General features: G+C 41.1%; 2 protein-coding genes across 2 annotated transcripts in view; both read right to left on the minus strand.

The window, feature by feature from the left end:
- Positions 1–868: 868 nt before the first annotated feature.
- hint1 (histidine triad nucleotide binding protein 1) lies at positions 869–10,707 on the minus strand. Its single transcript, XM_060909258.1, has 3 exons — positions 10,552–10,707; positions 3,016–3,120; positions 869–1,172 (listed from the first exon to the last, which is right to left on the minus strand). The coding sequence occupies exons 1-3, from the start codon at positions 10,660–10,662 to the stop codon at positions 1,008–1,010; spliced, it is 381 nt and encodes a 126-aa protein (XP_060765241.1). The 5' UTR covers positions 10,663–10,707; the 3' UTR covers positions 869–1,007.
- Positions 10,708–14,083: 3,376 nt separating this feature from the next.
- The window catches only part of chsy3 (chondroitin sulfate synthase 3), a 186,663-nt gene continuing 177,440 nt past the window's right edge, over positions 14,084–23,306 (minus strand). The window contains exon 3 of the mRNA XM_060908378.1: positions 14,084–16,308. Within this exon, the coding sequence (XP_060764361.1) occupies positions 14,737–16,308 (1,572 nt within the window). The 3' untranslated portion in view covers positions 14,084–14,736. The remainder of the gene's footprint in view (positions 16,309–23,306) is intronic.

The following is a 23,306-nucleotide window of genomic DNA, read 5'->3' on the forward strand; positions in this document are numbered from 1 at the left end:
GATTGTTTTCTTCAGATATAATTACACAGATTCAGTTCACTCACTAAACACATCCTGGGATTGATCACAGCCTTATCCCCAGTGTTCACCTTGAGCCTGACCAGGAAAGTGTTTACTAGAGTGTTATGAATTTTTTTTCACACTTTAAAAGATATATTTCTATAACTCTAAGAGTAAACTTCTTAACTAAAGTTGCCCCCAAGTTCCATCCAAAATTTATTACTGGCTTTAATAATAAATTTTATTAGGCACAGGGTTTCAAAAGCTGATGCATTTACATGAAATCTGTGCATAACATAAATTAATGGCAAATATATAAATCATGTGGATAAAAATATTAAAACTTTAGCAATTTGTATTGACAACTGAAACTTTAAGAAACGGTGTGAAAATTATAACTTGGCTTGCACGGATATGTTCCGGATTCACCACGACCCTAAAGCACTTACTGAAGCTAAATGGACATTTACAGCCAAGAATGGAAGTTCGGACAGAACTAGATTGTAAAGACAGTCCCTGACACACTGGTCTTGAACGGTAACTGACTTTTTAAGCAGATAAACTAGCAAACAAAATGTAACCCAAAGGTGATTATTTACAATTTCTGGATTCCTCAGCAGTAACTAAAGTGGTCTACAGCCGCAGAACGAAAGCACCCTTCACTGAGCAGTTCTTCAATGTACTGTCACAGTTAGTATTACACTTAAAGCTTTATATACTGATGGTCACTTCATGTTTGTTGTAATAATGCAAGAGCGCCCCCAGGGGGAGGAGGAGAGGAAATGCAGTGTGACTACGAACAACGTCATCAACCCGGACACACACAAGTTTAAATGTTGCAGATTCAAAACAAAAATCACCACTGGTATGATAGTTGGGAGAAGCATTTATTGTTTTCCCTGTTACAATCTCATTGATTAACATCGTATTACAGAACTTATCATGACGATACTGACAAACCCCACAACTGTGGTTGCTGCTTTACGTGGAGATCAGGATTGGGGCGTTTAGCCTGGAGGCCAGGTCAGCTGACGGCCACCCAGAACATGAATGTGGACGTGGTAGACAGACTGAGCCCCATCAGGGCCTTCATTCACCACCATCCGGTAGCCATTGGTCAATCCCACCTGCTCAGCACATTTCTTGCCAACAAGCAACAAATGTCCAAGAAGCTAGAGGAGAGAGAGAGAGAGAGAGAGAGAGAGAGAGATATTTATAATCGAATTAATCATGTACAAGCACACGACTGATATGGTTCTGCCTACATGGTGACAAAAGTTCCTTTTAATTATAATTTCATGGCCTTGCTGAATACTTGATTCTGACTGGTCAACTCTGGAGGACTATGTCCAATCATATCCATCTACAGAAAGAAATCTAGTAAAATTTGTAGCATTAATAATCAAATTAATAAAAAAAAAAATCAGCTCATTCACAACAGCCTGTGGTTTAAAAAAAACAAAAAACAAACAAAAAAAAAACCCAAAACCGTGTCAGAACTCTGTGGAAGATTTTTCTAATTCTAATATTTAATTTTATACAAATATTAACGCCAAGTAGGCTACAGATTTTAGATGCTGTGGACGCAGTTCCTACTGTAGAATCTACAGACCATTTTTTTTAGCAGAAGCAATACATCCATTCATAAAATCAATATTTTCTGTCAAATTACTTATTTCTTTAGTAAGTAGCCGTGTAATAAGTTGGATAACGTACAGCGAGCTAGTCATTATTACAAAATTAACCCTTTCAGGGTGATTCATGATGGAGGGCAGCACGGTGGTGCAGTGGTTAGCGCTGTTGCCTCACAGCAAGAAGGTTCCGGGTTCAAACCTCACGGCCGATGGGGGCCTTCCTGTGTGGAGTTTCCGTGTCTGCGTGGGTTTCCTCCCACAGTTCAAAGACGTGCAGATTAGGTAAAATACCCAGCCACTGGGATTGCACGAGCCAGTACATACTTGGTGTTGGTCCCAAGCCCGAACAGATTGGGGAGGGCCGTGTCAGGAAGGGCATCTGGTGTAAAACCTATGCCAAATCAAGTGTGCAGATCATGATGATCCACTGTGGTGACCCCAAACGGGAGCAACTGAAAGATGATACCACCTCCAGTTCATGTTGGGGTCCTGCATCATGCTGTCAGGGGTTATTATGCAACAATGCCTGGTTCGATCCTTTATATAACATATACAGATATTGTCCAAGTCAAGAAACTCGAAGTTAAGAATTTTTGAAACCTACATTATAATGAAAGTATTTTTAGATAACATACTGAGCCTATTTTTATGAAAGTAAAAAGAGGAAGAAAAAACTGGACATAGAAACTGGCAAATAAACTTACGTTAGCAAGTTTTATTTTGTGAAACAATGCAATTTTAACATTAAAAGAGAACTTACTTTATAATAAGAAATTTCACTTCACTTTAACTTAAGTTGGTTCCTTGATTTATTTTTGCAGTTGTTACATGCAGCCAGAATTAAAGTATCAATGATCTGCTTACTAAGCTGCTGGAAAGCAAAATCTTACTTTGGGCTGTAATTTCATCCCATCGACGGGGTGCAGATGTGACTACGATGCATGTCTAAGAGAGCTAGACGGAGAAATAAAGCCTGACTAGATATCAGAGTTGCTGCAGCTGTGGTACGGCAATTAAACAGGCTTAATTCAACGACTCGCACCATTGTGTTGGGAAACGGCCAGATGGCAGGACAGAGGAACTAATCCACAAGTCCCTGTACTGCTCAAAAGGTGTGTGTTAAATGCAATGCGACGCCAACAAGTCATAAGTGTCAGCATATCCTGTAATAATCCCAGAAGAGTTAACATTTCCACTGGAAATCCAAACTGTCTTAGTTCCCAGTCCCACGTGTCTCTAGTTGTTTACCCAAGGATCACTCTGCGATGACTGTTGGTGAGCTAACTGCTGTGAAAGATTATATATAAATTTATATTAAAAAAAAAAAGCCACAGCACATACATGTAACCATTTTAGAATATGTCTAACAGGATCCACTTACTGCTTCATCACAGTCCTCAGCTTTCGAGATTTGAGGAATGGGTTTTCTGGGGACTACCAGAAAATGAGTAGGAGCCTGCGGAGCCACATCATGGAAGGCTATGCACTTCAAAAACAGAGAGAACAGAACAGTGGAATGAATACATGACACTCGCTTGCTCACTCAGAGTATTAAAACATTCACAGCAGCATTTCACTGAGCTAACCTCGCTAATCAATATTCAGCTGATCAGATCAGACTTGATCACGTTTGTACAGAATTCACTGGAAGCAGCGTGTCAGGAAGAACCTGGATTTGAATGCCGTACTTTAAAGTTCATGTATATCCTGACAGGGAAAACAAGCAGACAAAAGCTTATGATTTTGATCCCAGATTGTAAACCATTTCTTTGGTGATAAAACAGATGTTATGTGCTCACTGGCAGCTGATTTAGTGCCACTGTGACCAAAGAGCGTGAACAGCAAAGTTCTGGTAATGTCAATTTATCTCTGAGCATGAGCTCTGCTATGATGTTTGTCTAAAAACCATCAAAAAGAGGAAGACGTATTATGCATTAAACTTACGGGATGGCTAGAAATACTGTAGAGGCAATAATGAAAAAGGAAAAAAAAAATGCTAATGGACAGAAAAATCTCTTCTCAACAAGAATAATAATGACAAGAACTGTCATTATCTCTAGCTGCTTTATCCTGTTCTACAGGGTCGCAGGCAAGCTGGAGCCTATCCCAGCTGACTACGGGCGAAAGGCGGGGTACACCCTGGACAAGTCGCCAGGTCATCACAGGGCTGACACATAGACACAGACAACCATTCACACTCACATTCACACCTACGGTCAATTTAGAGTCACCAGTTAACCTAACCTGCATGTCTTTGGACTGTGGGGGAAACCGGAGCACCCGGAGGAAACCCACGCGGACACGGGGAGAACATGCAAACTCCACACAGAAAGGCCCTCGCCGGCCACGGGGCTTGAACCCGGACCTTCTTGCTGTGAGGCGACAGCGCTAACCACTACACCACCGTGCCACAATATGATTACATTTTCCAATCTCAAGAAACAGAGTTGGCTCAGTGTTACAGGGAAGCTTCAAGGGGCGATGGAAAGTTACTGAGCCTTATGAAAACGAGAGCAGATGTGCAAGCAAAGATAAGCTTCAACAGTTTAACTGAAACTAGCCAAAACAAGTTGTAAGCATGCCAAACATATCTTTCAGTTCTTTAGATGGAAAGCGCAAAAGACACCTTTACCTAATAGATAAACAAAAATACGTTATTGTGCACATTTATATAATGCACATCAAATAAAGCTCTACTAAGATGGAGGTGGAATTTACAGTTAAAAGGCTCCATGGAGGTTTGAGAATGAAGTATAACTGATAGACATTCTTTAAATCACCAATTATAACGTATATTACTACAAGGCACACACTCGGAAACACAGCCGGAGTTAAATATAAACCTTGATAAGCTGATCTGCGTCAATAAATGTGAATCGGGTCAAATGGCGTAATCTTCAAATAAGACAGAGATCTTGACTACTTTCCAAACATTTATTTTTAGGTTGAGGCAACTCCATTTTGAGCTTTTACAGCCAAAACTTTGTGGACATCTGACCATCACGCCCGTACGTGGGTTCCCCCCCCAACTTGCCACAAACTTGTAACTACACAATTGTATAGGATGAATTAAGATATCCCTTCACTGCAACCAAGGTTCCTGAACTCTCTTCATCATAACGCTCCTTGCACAACGTGAGCTCCATGAAGACACCGTTTGCCAAGGTTGGCATGGAAGAACGGTATTGTTCTGCACAGAGCCCTGACCTCAGCCCCACTGAAGAACATCTTTGAGATGAATTGGAACATCAGCTGCACCTCAGGTCTGCTCACCTAACATCAGGGCCTGATTCCATTAATGTTCTTGTGACTGAATGAGCACAAATCCCCATAGCCACGCTCAAAACTCTAGTGTAAAGCCTTCCCAGAAGAGTGGCGGTTATTAGAACAGCAAAAGCTGAAGCAGCAGCCAAAGTCTGTGTTAATGCCCATGGTTTTGGAATGGACACATGCAGGGATCGTGTTCAGGTGTCCACATACTTTTGGCCACATGTGGTGTATATGAGATATGGGCAGTTATAGCATAAATTTCACTTGTACTTGGGCTTACACAATTATTGGATACCTCAATATGTTCCACAATAATCTTTTATATGCCGGACATCAAATAATGAAAATCGCTACCTGCATTCAGTTAAAACTGGTTTGTCCAAATTTCTTTTGGAGCAGATCTCAGATCTGTGTGCAGGTGTTTTTTTCTCCAGGGTTATTTATTGCATGAATTTTCAAAGTTTTTATATCATTTTAACAGTAAAATAAATCCCACAAACCCCTTCCTGAACAAAATCCAACTATTCAAACATTAGGTTTATAGTTTAAATATGTAAAACAATATTTGGGTGATTTATTACAGACACAGCTTTATATTGCTTAACTTTCCATAGACATTAGGTCCAAGTGAATGAAGGTTTCTGACCAAACAAACTAAACTGCAGGGCTTGACATTAAGGACTGCCCGACTGCCCAGGGCAAGTGGGATATGTCCCCGACATGCCTGACCAGGCAAATTGGAATGAGCGTATATTACGAACTAGCACTACAAAAATTAGGCTTTTTGATCTTTTATTTCAGTTCCTAAAAGCGTCCCTCACTACGTATTCGCCATTATGTCTTGGCTGGTTTTTTTTAGTCTTGATTTCATTTACTGCTTTGCAAATTATTTTATATACTCCCGCTGTTGTAGTATGGTACACGTACTGTTTACAGACCCCTTGTGCATGATGTCACGCATCACGTGATAATTACAGCTGGGGTCAGACAGACACCGTCTTTCATGCAAGCAAGGTTTAATCTGTCTTCAGTATGGTTAATTTTTGCTTATTCAAACAGAAATAGATAAAAGAAAATACCATCTCCCTGCTATTAAGATAAACATTAACAAATACTGTAGAAGCAAATGCTTCAAGAACAACGAGGGAATGAGTGGTTAAAAAATACGATGAGAGGAGCTCAGCCTGAAAAAACTAGAGAAATTCATGATTGTTTTTATAAAATACATTTTAAACACAGTCAGAAGTAAGTATGGAAGAGTTTGCTTAAGAATCTCGTTTTATTTTTTTCTGCTCGCATTCGACTTAGCTCCTTCACGAAAGTGCTTGATTTTCTTAAAAGGCGAAGCCGCTTCCTTATTGGTGTCTCCCATAACCTGGTATGGAAAGTATGAACTGGAATGGGACGATACATTACAATAACATTACGTTTTCTAAATATTCAGGGGTTTCATACTTAACACCTTGTACGCACACGTATCACTGGCATGTATTCTTTGATTATCCAGTATTATTATATCCTGTCACGTTGTATTAACATTATATTCACAATATTTTCAATCAAAATTGATCTAAAAGCCTGGAACTCCAATCACGGATTATACCTCAGTGTGACGTCACAAAGAAATCCTGTGTGGCGGAACGAGTGCCATCTCGAGTAAAATGTGGTTTCACACTGATTGTGAAAACGTGGGTCATAAAATAGAAGCACAGATCAAAAAAGATAAGAACTTGAAATGTATACAATGTCAGCTGAAGGAACGAAAAGGTAGAGGAAGAGGCAAGAAATTGTAAAACAGATGAATAAATAGTTAAGTTATAATGTTTTGACAATAAAACAACTAAATGTACCTTGTTCCTCTCCTAACTTTATTTATCATAAGTGACGAGATGGGTTCATCTATAAAGGCGAGATGACTAATGTAAGTACTGATTAATAAAATGGTGGACGTGACAGGGCGGCGTGGTGTAGTGGTTAGCACTATCGCCTCACAGCAAGAAGGTCTGGGATTCAAGCCCAGCGGCCAGCAAGGGCCTTTCTGTGTGGAGTTTGCATGTTCTCCCCATGTCTGTGTGGGTTTCCCCTACAGTCCAAAGACATGCAGGTTAGGTTAATTGGTGGCTCTAAATTGACCGTAGGTATGAACGCGAGTGTGAATGGTTGGTTGTCTCCATGTGTCAGCCCTGTGATAACTGGGTACACTCTGGACAAGTTTTCGCCCATAGTCAGCTGGGATAGGCTCCAGCTCGCCTGCGACCCTGTAGAACAGGATAAGCGGCTACAGATAACAGACAGACGGACGGTCTCTGTGAAACTGGAAAAGAAAAAAAAAAAAAAGATTATACATTATATCATAAAAATGGTACTACGGGACAGAACAGCATATTAAAAACCCGGAAGGCAAATATAAGAAAATACGTGATGGTACTGTTCCGTCCCATCCCGGGTTATAAGAGATACATCCTTATGCTGGGCATACACTGTGCGATTTATGGCCCGATTTTGACAAGATTTTCACTCATTCGACTATTTTGGAGATCGGGCCGAGTTTTGGCTCAATCGTGCATCTCGGATCGTGTAGTATACATAGGGTAACGACAAGCGATTAACACCTCACGACCTCCTCACGATCGATCGGATGAAAATCAAACCTGTTTGAAATCCTGAGCATCGGATCCAAGCATTGGATCGTATAGTATGAGAACAGGGTCCTGCACTACGAACGGAGGTTAACCTACCCAGAAGTAACCCAGGGTTCCCCCGCTAAACCAGGGTTGACAAAACCTGGTTATCTTGTTTGGGGTTAAACGGTACTACGACCCCAGTTATGAAGTTGATTTGTTGAACCTGGTTTAACCTAATCAGGGTTAATGCGCGTTCACGTTAAAGGGGAGGTTATCAGCGCAAATCCCCACTGTTCACAATGGCACGGTCGCCGTACTTCACGGAGGAAGAATGCGCTGTCATAATGCAAAGCTACGAGGAGTTCAAAACAACATTAAGAGCAAAATCTAACACAGCGGCTGCCAATAAGGAGCGGCAAGCATGTTGGCAACGAATTGCCGATCGGGTAAATGCGTAAGTACATTCTCCCTTCTACATGTTCCAGAACAGAAGTATAGGATGAGAGAAAGCTTCATGATCAATCACAAGTCACAGAAAATGGTCCTTCGACGTGGCCCCAGTCATATATAGCTTGTTTAATGTCCGAAAAATCCTGAATAAAATTTGGTATGGTAAATTCATGGAGTAGCCTACTTAAGCTGATATGTGCACAGAGTCACATGAATTAGGATGACTGACTGTTCAGTCCCTTTGACTAAGTTGGTGTATGTCCTGTGAACATTTCAGAGGCAACAGCAGTGCCAAACGCACCTGGCAACAGGTGAAAATGAAATATAAAAACATCATTCATAAAGGTGTGTGCGCGCGCAAGCAAGCATTCATTCATTTGCCTTTTATTTATTCAAGTTTTATCTGTTTGCCTAATAGTTCAAATTGTTTTGTATATAGTTTATAATGTTGTTGTGTGATATTAATGATAATATTGTGGGAAAACTACTTTGCACGGATGTTCATTTAATTTATTCTATCGTCATTGTTTGTTCTATTTTTGTGTATTTTATTTATTTATCTGTTTGTCTAGTTGTATCTATTTTTCTAATATATTTTTTGCATTAATAGTTTGTTTTTTCCTATTAAAATAATCGTGTTCTTGTTATAACTATTTATCTGACTGTTTAGTTGTATCTATTTTTGTTACAATTTCAATATTTTTAATATAGAAAGTTTGTTTTTTTTTCTATTAAAATGTTCTTGTGTGATAACTAGTTCTTGTTATATTTATTGTAGTTGTATCTATTTTGTATCTCAGACTTAAATATTTTTGTAAAACAAGTGTTTTTCTATAAAATATTCTTGCGTTCTTGATAACTATGTTCGAGTGGTTTTTTTTTTTTTTTTTTACAGAAAAGCCGTTCTGCATGGACATTCATTGAAGCCCTCATTGTTTTTTAATGGTTATTTATGAGCGTTTAGGGGTTACAATAATGTAAGTCTAGGTTGCTTTATATAAAAGGTATGTCCAGAAATATTGATGTCACTGTCTAAGCAGAGGGATCTGGCTTCTTTAGACGCTGTCTTCTTAAAACTGAATAAATATTTAAAAAGAGCCAAATGAGCCAGTCTTTTGAACGGCTCTTTTCAAAGAACGGATCACAAAGATGCGGATCCCATCAAAGAGCCATAAATCCCATCTCTAATCTGCGCTCCGATATCGCACGGGTCATCCAGGTACGCTGGCATTGTCTCTAGAGGAACTGTCGGTGGAGAGGTGGTGTTTAAAAAGGGTGTGGATAATCGGAAACCTCGGGTTAACCAAGAACATAACCTGAGACGAGCAGGTTTGAGATGCAGCGCAAGTTGCCATGGCAGCATACCTCGGTTTGAACATAGCCAACTTTCGTAGTTTGGGTTAATCGGGAAGTTACGCTGCACGTGATCAAGTTACTCTCGAAGTTACCCTGGTAAGCCAGAAAACCCGCTTCGTAGTACAGGGCCCAGGAATCGTAAGCTGCGTGCTGTTTACCCCTGCGATTCACTCGTACAGTGTGAGCAGCAGCTGAATACCGCGATTTGGGGGGGAAAGAAAATTAAAAAAAAAAATCAATCATCGCACAGTGTATGCTCAGCTTTATTCGACACAGAAAACCCAGATTGGTTTCAACCAACTCAGGCATTTAAAAAACAACAACAACAACAACAACAACAACAACAACAAGGCGCGACATGAGTGATAAATCCTGAAAGAACAAAACAGATCAGATTAAGAGCAGAAAGAGCTGGAACTTTATTTCTGTTATCAGACAAACACAGTCCTGTGCGAAATGTTTATATATTGGGGAGTTTTTGTAGTATCATTTTTTAAAAAATACTGGATATAACTGTTAGTCAATTGCAAGTAAAAAGTAACCAGTAAACAAACAAACTTAATAAACTTAAGAACAAAAACTTCAACTCAATGTGTGATCTTCATTTTATGTTGCAATTCACAACATTCTATAGTTTTCCTTTAAAAAAAAAAGGTAGTTCTTGTAAAATAGGGGCAGGTGGAAATTTACCGTTAGTGGAGGTAAATTTCTACCTGCCCCTATTTTACAAGAACTACCTTTTTTTTCTTTGAAAGGAAAACTATAGAATTAGTTGTGAATTGCAACATAAAATGAACCCCACTTCCCCCAGAGCAAGTGGGCTTTTTTAAAAAGTTAATGTCGAGCCCTGAATTATAAATCCATTATTTATATTGAAGTAAAAATGAAGAGTTGATAAATTTGGGCTGTAATCTCAGCTCCACTCACAGCCGCCTGAAGAAACTCCTGCTGTCGGGAAGCTAATCACCTCAGCTAACGCTAAACACGTCTTCTACAACAGAACTGAGCTCAGGAGGCGTTAGCAGAGCTGAATAAATCTGATAAAAACACATCGATATGACGACTTTTTGCTTTAAATACACGGAGCGTCTGCGTGAAAAACGGCGTCTGTAACTATTTAAACAAAACTAACGCTAACGGGTCTGTTTATCTGCACGCGCGCGAGACGAAGCGAACAACTAACAAACTAATTTATGCAAAAATAAATAAACACACACCTGGTCATCTTCGTAGATTATCTTAGAAGGAATCTCCTTACGAATTATTTTGCCAAAAATCGTATCTCCTCCAGGTTGAGCAGTTTGCGCCTTGGCGACCTCATCAGCCATAGTGCCGAGTCGACTCTCACCAACCCAACTGAAAGGGAAACTTCACTTCACTTGACTTGACTTAAACTGGTTGATGCAACAACACACAGTCTTTACCTGATCTCCAAACTGTTTCCGCTGCAGTAAAAGCGAGGGTATGACGCAACATCCGGTGGAGATTGTCTGAAGATCAACACGCACTCGAAGCACGACTCTTTTCAGTGATTCGGATCACTTGGCTCAGTTCACTAATAAGAACCGACTCTTTCATTTCCCAAACGGTTCACTGCCTGTTTTTTTTTAAACATAATAGTATTTTGACCAGTGATTGTTTTTCTTTGCATAACCAAGGTTGTAGTTATTTCCGAAAATGTTACATTATATACTCTAGATAACAGAATAACTCTACTACTACGATGCGTTGCATTTTATAAAAATTGTCAAAATTGCAAAGTAATGGGACTGTATTAGCCTGGCAAGCCAGACTAAATGTGAATATTTACAGTAGTCTGGTCTCGGTCGTAGACATTTCCGAAGGGTGTGGGAGGAACAACCCGCGCAACAGTGACTGTGACGAAGTCAGAGCGACAGAAAGCAGTGGGGGAGGCCTTGAAATAAATCATTTTTCAAAATGCGTATTAATTAATAAACAGGTTCTAGATATTAAGAAGTTTGGAGATAATGACCACAAGTTTGGAGTCTGTACCACATACTTAACATACACTTTTTTTTCAAGGGTTTGCTTAAACTGTTTTTGAGAGTTTTTATTTAGTGGTGTTTGATGAAATAATTTCCCTTAAATTTAAAATAACGGGAAAATAAGAAACAATCAAAAAGTAATGTTTCAAAGCTGTTGATTAATTCTTCGTACTGCACAAACTAGCCCCATCCTTTTGGCTACGAGCGGAGCCAGCTGGTAGATCAGACTTTTGCCATAGCCGGTCGCAGTGGCGGCTCCTGAATTTTTTTTCAGGGGGGGCAATTTTCCCCCGTTATGTCTACACGGACCGTAAATGTCCACAGGACTGAAGTAAATTGACCTAGGTAGCAAATCAATTGGCCGAACTTGTTTTTGCCTGGTAAATTCAGATATCAATATAGACAATATCTCTTCTCTCCACTAGGTGGCAACACTAAACAAGTTAAAGGTGGCAAACTAAGGTAGCCTAGTAAACTAGACCCACCCACCTAGCGCCAAAAATATTTTTGCCTACGAGTGGCAAATATTCACATTTAGTCTGGCTTGCCAGGCTAAAACTAAGGAAGATTCATTGTGAAGCCTTCAAAGCAAAACATTTGGCATCACAATCAATTAATATTACATTACTCATTTATTTTCTCATATTATTCCAGTATTCTATAACAAGTAGACACAAATTCTTAATTATAAACATATTCTAATTTCTTCAATTCTAAAGAATGCAATTAAAGTGGCAGGATATAAATCTAAAACAAGTGTTTATTTAAGTTTTGAAAACGATGAAGAAAAGCATAACCATCAAACAAACGTGCAGCTTAATTGTGTTTTTTTTTATATGGAATTGCACCATTTTAACAAATAATTCTAAATTCTGCAGTTTTTTTCCCAAGAATTCCTCCAGAAAGCCATGCCTTAAAAGGAAATTTAAAGTATTACAAGCATGTCAATGAACACAAAAGGCTTTAGTTATTTAGCTATACACACACAAGGTTACACAAGGTTTTGTAGTCAGTGCAACTTGGCTTAACAAGTTGGAAAAAAGGTAAGGTGCTGCTGGCTCCAATGAACACGTACTGTACAATATATAAAAACTGAAAATATGCTTAATTTACACCAAGTCAGAGAGAACTTGAGGCTACTGAAATATTCCAAGCATGGCAATGTTAAACTGCCACTGGTAAAACACACACAAAAACAACTTTTGCCTAGTAAATTCAAATATCAGATATCACTGTACCGTCTGCTGTGCTACTTCCAGGGTGGAAGAGAACGCAAGGGTAGCAAAAACGAGCACTGACTACATCACAGCCAGCTCGCCAAGTTTTGCGGTGGTACCAGTTCTTGTTAAAACCTCTTGAGTAGGTCTTCTCCCCCTTCGCAGACACTTGCTTGATGTTTAAATTCGGTCTAGGAGGTCCTAGCTGTTTGATTGCCGTTTTCTCCTCATTGGTACGACGACTAAAGGGAACTTCTTTCAGAGACGCTATCGTATTGTTGCACTCAACACTCGCCGCCATCTTCCCGCGCAAGTTGCGTTTTCCAGCCCAAAATTATGTTCAAAACCCGCCAAAATGCACTTAAAACCAATCTGGCAACACTTGCGCGGCGCAACAGGCGTATGATGTAAGCACGCTGCTTGTGCGAGCACATAAAACCCAATAGAAAATGCATTGGGAGCAGGATTTTCGAAAAAAAACGTACGTACCATTAGTGCCAATGGGAGATTTTGGGGCAAATCTGAACCTGACAGAAATCGCCCCAAAAGGGCGTGGCTACACCAGGCGCGACCTTAGCCTGATTGGACAATGACATTACTGTTGGTAGTAGGAGTAGATAAAAAAAAAAACCTCCCTCCCTGTTTGGGAGTGCGTCGCCCAAATCGCCCCTCTTAACGAGCCGCCAGTGCTGTGAGGTCAAATGTCTGTCCGAAAACCTTCATCTCATCTCATCTCATTATCTCTAGCCACTTTATCCTTCTACAGGGTCGCAGGCAAGCTGGAGCCTATCCCAGCTGACTATGGGCGAAAGGCGGGGTACACCCTGGACAAGTCGCCAGGTCATCACAGGGCTGACACATAGACACAGACAACCATTCACACTCACATTCACACCTACGGTCAATTTAGAGTCACCAGTTAACCTAACCTGCATGTCTTTGGGGGAAACCGGAGCACCCGGAGGAAACCCACGCGGACACAGGGAGAACATGCAAACTCCACACAGAAAGGCCCTCGCCGGCCCCGGGGCTCGAACCCAGGACCTTCTTGCTGTGAGGCGACAGCGCTAACCACTACACCACCGTGCCGCCCTCCGAAAACCTTGTGAACACAATATCTCTAAGGCTAATACAAGTAATTTCATCAGGTCAAGATTGCTGTGAGGTCAAATGTCCGTCCCCAAATCACAACTTAATAAGGCGTGTCGTCTACCAGACGGAGGCATCCCCATCGATGCCGTTGCTGTCGAGTTCTATCTAGTTATACATGTTTTATACAGCGTCCCAACTTTTTTGGAATTGGGGTTGTGATTAGTATGTGAAACACCCAGTCCCCAACATGCAGGGCAAACAAATCCTTGCAAATTTGGTAGCGCTTATGATTACTGGATACACTGCATATTTAAAGACACACAGATGACCAGGCACGAAACACAGGTGTATGCATTTCAACATTTATTATAAATAATAAGTGAACGTTGCCGTAAAATCAACTTTTCTCACAAAGCAAACATAAGAGATGCACTTTGTTTGCAGCAGCAAAGCTTCACAAAAAATAATAAAAGAAAGGAAAAAAAAACTGAATACAACAAATGCTGGAAGGCAACCAGTACCTTATCTTCATGATCCTATTGCAACTAGAAAATAAAAGGCAGAGTAACTTTAAAAATACTGCAGAAATAATAGTAAAAAATACTAGCATAAAAAAAAAAAAATTATTTCTTTCAGTTCCCTTTAAAGCACATTTATGGTACTTTGATTAATATCGTCCCCTGTGGAAATATATTAATTTATTAATAATTTATTTATTCATAGCAGTATTTGTGTCCACTTTAACCTGGAAGCAAGAGCACTTCTCATACGGCTTTAATGGCAATGATAATACTGAACATTCACAGACGGAGGTCATGTGGTGAGAAATATGCTCCTGAGTAAATCAGCAGATTTCACGTTTGCGACAAAGAGCACAAAACAAATGGTCTGAACATTTTCCTAAATGACCTTTGGAAGACGCTGTGAAAGAGTCGACTGCACAAATAAATATGCTGCACCAAACGTTGCTAGAGTACCCTTAATTTCACACACTTGCTTACACTTTGGACATACAGACACACGCAATCGGTCTTTTGCGTTCAGGTACTGAGGTAATCTCCAGTGACACTGACAGATATCTGGAATGTCAGGAGGAAGTTCTGTTCCTGTATCCTACACCTAAATGTTTCTCTAGCCACAGTTCGGCTAACTGCATCGCAGATGCATAAGTACTCGCTTTGGATCCCAGGCACATTTTGTATTGCTTGGGCTCTAGATTAGTATTGCATTGGACAGGATGATAAACATGCACTATGCCGGGTTCTTGTGAACGGAACACTTTTAAATCGGAGTTAATGATCTTCGTGAACAAGTCGACATCCTCCAGCCCCCAGCCTTGTATTGAAGTGTCGAAACCTCCAGCTTTTAGCAAGTCACTTTTGAATACGCAGGTGATGCCGAAGCCGTAATCTCGCCAGAAGCCGGTTTTTTTGGTGAAGACAAAGTTGCTGTCTTCACTATGGCTCCCAGCGAAGACGATTTTGGGATTGTACTGGCTGAATACGACCGGAAAATAGGCCTGTCTCCCTTCAATGGTGTTGTCTCGACAGCGCTGGAGTGCGTCACTACTGAACACCAGATCCACGTCACAGAAAAAAAGTAGGGAGTTATTATTAAGGCCAGAGGCACCCATTTCTAAGGCAAGACCTCGAGAAAACTCTCCTGTCATTGGTATTACAGACAGATCTGCTTTGGGATATTTATTATGGTACTCCTTAATTAAGTCCAAATGCTTCTCCTTGTCTTGGTTGCTATCATCATCCACCAGGACGATGATCAGTTTTACATTCTGGCTAGAAATAAGGCAGACCTTCTCAAAGTTGTCCATGAAGCGCACAAATGTATCGTAGCGGCCTGTAAGCGGTACGAGGATATGCAACTTCTTCTGACCTTGCTCGCGCATTTCCCTGTTAGAGTCTGAAAACTGAAAAGGGTAAAAGATCTTGAGCGAATTAGAGAGAAGCGAAAAAGACTGAAAGTCACTATTGATTGCCTCCGCTAGTTCAGCGACATCGAGCTGCTCGGGTTCGTTAAAATAAGGCCGACTAAAGGACTGCTGCAGGTAGACATGTCTCCTGACAGGCACTGTCACTTTTCGTCCTTTGTGCCTCTTATAGAGCAGCAAAAGATCCAGGATGTACTCGGCGCCATGTAGCGGATTCACCCTCCTATAACCATACTGGATCTTTTTGAAGTCAATGACACGGCCTCGGACTTTGGAGTTCTCGTTGATCATCTCCATCACCTGGAGCACCGTGTCCTCTAAGGCTGAACGCAGCACGTTCCCGAGACCCTGTCGAGGCATGTTTTTTTCGCTAGTAGAGTACAGGTACCTCCCGTTAAGGAAATCCCATTCGATGACGTCTGCTCGTTCGAGTGGCTGGTAGCGGGAGTAGGAAGGGGGCGCACCTAGCTGCTGGTCCTCCCACTGCACCTCTGTGTTACTGAGGTGGCTCATGCTCATGGTCTCACGATGCAGCTGGATGGTGTGGTAGCGCAGCTGCGAGATCTGCTGGCTGAGCATGTAGTTGTGCAGCCGGTACTGGTAAGCCGGACGCTTATTGGGGTGCAGAGTGATGGCGTTGTGAATCTTGCTGCTATGCAGTTCCTCAATGAAGCCTTTCTTGTGCTCATAGTTTTCGTAGAACAGCTCCTGCATCTGTACAGGGGGAAAAAAGCCAAACATAGCAGGATGAGATTTTCAGTGGCATTACAAGAGTTACATTATCTATTAAACACATGAAACCAGGAACCAAACTGCACTTTCCCCTGTTACTGAGGTGGTGCCATCAAGGGTACATATCAGTAAAGAACCGTTAGTATTAGAGCTGGGACTTTAGCTCAGCCAAAACAAACAAACAAAAAAAAAGCAACAGGGCAAAGGATTTTGTAAGGGATTAGCGGCAGGCTGCCAGGTCACTCCATTGTATGTAGTTGTCGATGTTGGTTTTAACAGTAACTAAGTAAATTACACAGGGAAATGAATACTTAAGTACAAGCGGAAAAATACTGTAGCGAGCATGCAACGTGGAAGAAGAGTCTGGAGACAGAAATCTTAGTTTCTCGGCCGTTAGCCTGTGCTACTTGCTCTCGATAGCACTGGCTTGACCGCTTTATAAGCATTCGCTAACACTACTGATGAACGCTACACCGGCTGGAAGGTGACTTCACTGCTGCGCTGATTTGCAGTTAAGCTTGTGTTGGCCTTTGAGAAGGCCTAGGGCAATACATTTTTGGTCCCGCCTTCTCATTATAAATCAAAATCTGATTGGTCAATTAATCTGTCACTTCCTACATAAACATACGCTGCCATGGCCTTCTGTCCCGGCAATGAAGTCCTAACCAATGAGTGAGCCAGCTCTAAACTCTTCTCAGCCTAGCGACAACAAACAAACAAACAAACAAAAAAAATCTCATTGGATAACTGTTTTCAGAACAGTAACCCTTTCATTTCTGAAGCAAATTTGATAGAAAATGAGGCCGAATTAGAAGAGAATAATTATAATGAAACTATGAAAGAATGAAATAAATTAAATATAATATTTGAAATGCTAATAGGGTGGCACGGTGGTGTAGTGGTTAGCGCTGTCACCTCACAGCAAGAAGGTCCGGGTTCGAGCCCCGTGGCCGGCGAGGGCCTTTCTGTGCGGAGTTTGCATGTTCTCCCCGTGTCCGCGTGGGTTTCCTCCGGGTGCTCCGGTTTCCCCCACAGTCCAAAGACATGCAGGTTAGGTTAACTGGTGACTCTAAATTGACCGTAGGTGTGAGTGTGAATGGTTGTCTGTGTCTATGTGTCAGCCCTGTGATGACCTGGCGACTTGTCCAGGGTGTACCCCGCCTTTCGCCCGTAGTCAGCTGGGATAGGCTCCAGCTTGCCTGCGACCCTGTAGAACAGGATAAAGTGGCTAGAGATAATGAGAATGGGATGAGAAATGCTAATATGTTTAGCCCTTCTCTGAAGTCCTAGAAGGCCCTGACGGTTCCCCTCTGGTACACATTTTATACCTTTAGCAGCAGGCATCTTTTACCTGGGAAGGTGCACGTGAGGCAACTTTACGTAGATTTAGAGCTTTAAAGGTATATCGGTGGTCTTAATTTAGTTATTTTTAAAGATACACACTAAAGGAAGAAATGATGTCCTCTCAATGGTCCCACCTCAGTCCCAGTGACATTTTTATTTCTGAAAGTGAACGATCATGGTGCCTTCATGAGGAATAATAGTGGATTACGTCTGGGGAAACTGAACGCTAAATTACAAATTTATTTACTTTTTTGCAGACTACAGTATAACCACATGCTACACTTTTTTTTCCCCAGTTTTACAGTATGTACAACATCCAGAGCATATCTGTGAAGAAACTCAGTTGTCCAGGTACATAGTAATCTGTGGTTGGTTGAAAAGAGCAACTGGACTTGCTTGACGATTCTTGAAAACGTTTCGCCTCTCGGAGGAGAGGCGAAACGTTTCAGAGGAGAGGCGAAACGTTTTCAAGAATCGTCAAGCAAGTCCAGTTGCTCTTTTCAACCAACCACAGATTACTATGTACCTGGACGACTGAGTTTCTTCACAGATATGTTTCTACGCACTTTGGGATGAGATCCCTTCGACTGGTGCGGGAGTATGAGAGGACTTCCAGAAAACTGGCAGACATCTTAGCCAGAGTGGATCATTCATTTTTGTCAACCTGGAACGACCATCATTGAACAGAGGTGGGTGTCTATGACATCTTATCAGCCGCCCACAATGCAGCCATCAGCATTCTGATTCGGATTCTATGATGATCCATGAGAGGATAAATACTGGATACTCCCTAGTAGTCAGACAGAACTGAGGATGCCTTTCGGAGGAGAGGCGAAACGTTTTCAAGAATCGTCAAGCAAGTCCAGTTGCTCTTTTCAACCAACCACAAACATCCAGAGCATTTTTTAACATAGTTATTGGGAGACCAAATGGTCTCCCAGTGGCCAGATTTGGTCTCCTAGTCAATGCCAAACCAGCTTCACTGGGAGACCAAATTTTAAACCAAGTTATGTCTTATCATTTGGTTCAATCAGTTGCAATTAATTAACCAAGTACCATGTAAGTATACATTTAACAAGGAAAACGAAGATCTATGTTAATAAGATATACACACAAGATCATGTTGGTTAAGAAAAACAAAACTAAAATTTGGTTACTGAGATGGCTGATGTCAGAATCCGATGTCATTACTGTGCAACTTTGAGTGTCTTTGACATAACATTAATTTTGTGCTTGGTAATTGCTCTTGATAGCTGTGTAGTCACTGTAGTGTGTTTGTCTGTATGGTGATTGGTGAACCATTTTGCATCACAGAATATGCTGCAGTGGTGCAGCCGCATGGACTCTGGGGCCTGTGATTGTATTGCCCAGACCAGTTGGTCTCCTAGTGGAAAATCCTTAAAAAATGCTCTGACAACATCTGCATGAAATGTGTCTTCCGACACACACTTAGTCTTAGCCTAAAGGCCGAAGTCCTACAACAGGCTGAGCACAAGACTGCAATTGACGAGTTGAGACTGTGGGGGGCGACATATACATGTGATACATGCATATTGTTTTAGATGGACAGAGACAGGCTTAAAACATTAAATTATATAATCGTTGCACCAAACACACAAAAAAAGCCATGATAACGCCACTCATTACCATCACCAAAGTGAAGAAAGCTTATTTAGTAAGCCTGTATGTGATGTATAGTGTGTTTGAATACTTAAGGATTTCATTAATTTGATTGTGAAATGATATCTTCTCCACACAATTATGCACGTACTAACTGATCTGAACGTAGTTTTTAAACTGTACACACACCACAATGGCAGGACCATGGCCAAAACACCTGGCTTGAACAGACAAATACAGTGGTGCTTGAAAGTTTGTGAACCCTTTAGAATTTTCTATATTTCTGCATAAATAGGACCTAAAACATCATCAGATTTTCACACAAGTCCTAAACGTAGATAAAGAGAACCCAGTTAAACAAATGAGACAAAAATATTATACTTGGTCATTTATTTATTGAGGAAAATGATCCAATATTACATATCTGTGAGTGGCAAAAGTATGTGAACCTTTGCTGTCAGTACGTGGTGTGACCCCCTTGTGCAGCAATAACTGCAACTAAACGTTTCCGGTAACTGTTGATGAGTCCTGCACACCGGCTTGGAGGAATTTTAGCCCGTTCCTCCGTACAGAACCGCTTCAACTCTGGGATGTTGGTGGGTTTCCTCACATGAACTGCTCGCTTCAGGTCCTTCCACAACATTTCGATTGGATTAAGGTCAGGACTTTGACTTGGCCATTCCAAAACATTCACTTTATTCTTCTTTAACCATTCTTTGGTAGAACGACTTGTGTGCTTAGGGTCGTTGTCTTGCTGCATGACCCACCTTCTCTTGAGATTCAGTTCATGGACAGATGTCCTGACATTTTCCTTTAGAATTCACTGGTATAATTCAGAATTCATTGTTCCAAGTTATTCTGGCCCACATGCAGCAAAACAGGCCCAAACCATGATACTACCACCACCATGTTTCACAGATGGGATAAGGTTCTTATGCTGGAATGCAGTGTTTTCCTTTCTCCAAACATAACGCTTCTCATTTAAACCAAAGAGTTCTATTTTGGTCTCATCCGTCCACAAAACATTTTTCCAATAGCCTTCTGGCTTGTCCATATGATCTTTAGCAAACTGCAGATGAGCAGCAATGTTCTTTTTGGAGAACAGTGGCTTTCTCCTTGCAACCCTGCCATGCACAGCATTGTTGTTCAGTGTTCTCCTGATGGTGGACTCATGAACATTAACATTAGCCAATGTGAGAGAGGCCTTCAGTTGCTTAGAAGTTACCCTGGGGTCCTTTGTGACCTTGCTGACTATTACAGACCTTGCTCTTGGAGTGATCTTTGTTGGTCGACCACTCCTAGGGAGGGTAACAATGGTCTTGAATTTCCTCCATTTGTACACAATCTGTCTGACTGTGGATTGGTGGAGTCCAAACTCTTTAGAGATGGTTTTGTAACCTTTTCCAGCCTGATGAGCATCAACAACGCTTTTTCTGAGGTCCTCAGAAATCTCCTTTATTCATGCCATGATGCACTTCCACAAACATTGTGTTGTGAAAGTAAGAGTTGATAGATCCCTGTTCTTTAAATAAAACAGGGTGCCCACTCACACCTGATTGTCATCCCATTGATGAAAACACCTGACTCTAATTTCACCTTCAAATTAACTGCTAATCCTAGAGGTTCACATACTTTTGCCACTCACAGATATGTAATATTGGATTATTTTCCTCAATAAATAAACGACCAAGTATAATATTTTTGTCTCATTTGTTTAACTGGGTTTTCTTTATCTACTTTTAGGACTTGTGTGAAAATCTGATGATGTTTTAGGTCATATTTATGCAGAAATATAGAAAATTCTAAAGGGTTCAAGTACCACTGTAATCTTTAGCCATGACATATTTACTCCAAAATATTAAATGTAAATCTTGCTTTAATGTAAGCCGTTCTTAAGTCTAATGCTATAATGATTTTAGTTTGACAGGTTTTGATTTAGGAAACCTGCAAAACAAACAATATCTTGGCCAATCTGCAAGCAAGTACTACTGAGGAATTTCTTTTTTCTATTTCTTTAATTAAGTTAATAAGACAGAAAATACAGCTTGTCATATTACGAAGAAACCACAAAACGCTTTGTCCTGAAGATTTTCCTGTGCAGCAAAGCTTGAAATGACACCTTTACCTCTGACTTTTCCACCTGCTCACAGAAAACTTCACCGTATCAACAATTACACACAAACATAGAAACTAGCATCTGAGCCAGACAGAATTTTAATCAAAACCTTTCGTCCAATCAGAATCGAGAATTCAATTCCGTGTAATCATTTATGTTTAATCAACAAAGATGACAAAAATAAAAACCCAGAACACTGAAATGAGTTGAGGGAGAAATGATTCTCAAGACCTTTCATCGAGGTTATTATTCAGCGATATTCACTGAGGCTGACGTGGATAACTGTTTTAGTATAAATACACAGGTGATTACTTGAAAAAAAAATCGTATTTAAAAAATGATTTCAAACTTCAAAAGCGGCATGCAAATGTAACAAAGGTGTGGCGCAGACTTGTGTCACTTATCTATGCCGAGTCACACAAAATACTTTGTTTTGAAAGAGATAAAATAAATCCCAATCCTGCCTTACCTTTGAATAGTTTTAGACCAAACTTCGTTGCATCTTTAGTGGTTTTAGGAACAGCATTTTCTTTCATCATTTGTAATTCTTCCTCATTTACAGTGACAAAGCGATCTGCCGCCATTTTGCCGAGCCACTCGAGGTGATTATTGAGCAACAGTCCGAATTTCTCGACCAATCAGCGAGCACAATTTTCTATAATCACCTGTGTATTTATACTAAATTGAGTTAAAAGTCATATTATTGGGGCACGTTAAGGCTACTTTCAAATCCTGCATTTTAATATGACTAAACTCCATTAAGGTAAGATTTACCATCAACCACTCTCAACATATAAATAACCTATATGAAAATGATTAAAAATAAGACACTAGCAATGGGGAACAATTACATTTTAACAAATAAAACCAGATCTGGGCGGCACGGTGGTGTAGTGGTTAGCGCTGTCGCCTCACAGCAAGAAGGTTCGGGGTTCGAGCCCCGTGGCCGGCGAGGGCCTTTCTGTGCGGAGTTTGCATGTTCTCCCCGTGTCCGCGTGGGTTTCCTCCAGGTGCTCCAGTTTCCTCCACAGTCCAAAGGCATGCAGGTTAGGTTAACTGGTGACTCTAAATTGACTGTAGGTGTGAATGGTTGTCTGTGTCTATGTGTCAGCCCTGTGATGACCTGGCGACTTGTCCAGGGTGTACCCCGCCTTTCGCCCGTAGTCAGCTGGGATAGGCTCCAGCTTGCCTGTGACCCTGTAGAACAGGATAAAGCGGCCAGAGATGAGATGAGAAAACCAGATCTACCCTTCTTCTCCTCCTTCACTAAACCTACAGTACCTCACCGGTCACCTCAATGTACCTGAGCTCACAGTGGACCTAGCAGGCTAGTAGCGTTCAAGCAGAAACAGAAAAGGCACGATTCTGATTGGTTAATCCTGTTTCTCTCGATAGCAACAAGTCGCTAATAAAATATGATTAAACAAACTCAAGGTATTATACATCCATCCACCCATCCATTATCTGTAGCCGCTTATCCTGTACAGGGTCGCAGGCAAGCTGGAGCCTATCCCAGCTGACTACGGGCGAAAGGCGGGGTACACCCTGGACAAGTCGCCAGGTCATCACAGGGCTGACACATAGACACAGACAACCATTCACACTCACATTCACACCTACGGTCAATTTAGAGTCACCAGTTAACCTAACCTGCATGTCTTTGGACTGTGGGAGAAACCGGAGCACCCGGAGGAAACCCACGCGGACACGGGGAGAACATGCAAACTCCGCACAGAAAGGCCCTCACCGGCCGCTGGACTCGAACCCAGGACCTTCTTGCTGTGAGGCGACAATGCTAGGCATTATACAGGGTGTTTCAAAACATGTGATATTATTTGAGATGTAAATATCCCAGAAACTACATACTCTAGGCAAATGAATCTGAACAGGTTTAATGTTG

The sequence above is a fragment of the Neoarius graeffei genome, chromosome 25 (assembly GCF_027579695.1).
Source record: "Neoarius graeffei isolate fNeoGra1 chromosome 25, fNeoGra1.pri, whole genome shotgun sequence".
In the NCBI taxonomy this organism is placed as follows: domain Eukaryota; kingdom Metazoa; phylum Chordata; class Actinopteri; order Siluriformes; family Ariidae; genus Neoarius; species Neoarius graeffei.

Excerpts from the sequence above, each read along its gene's own strand:
- hint1 (XM_060909258.1), bottom strand. The coding sequence starts at position 10,662 with ATGGCTGATGAGGTCGCCAAGGCGCAAACTGCTCAACCTGGAGGAGAT. Across the intron at positions 3,121-10,551 it reads TAATCTACGAAGATGACCAG|TGCATAGCCTTCCATGATGT; the intron begins GTGTGTGTTTAT and ends CTGTTTTTGAAG. Across the intron at positions 1,173-3,015 it reads CTGAGGACTGTGATGAAGCA|CTTCTTGGACATTTGTTGCT; the intron begins GTAAGTGGATCC and ends TCTCTCCTCTAG.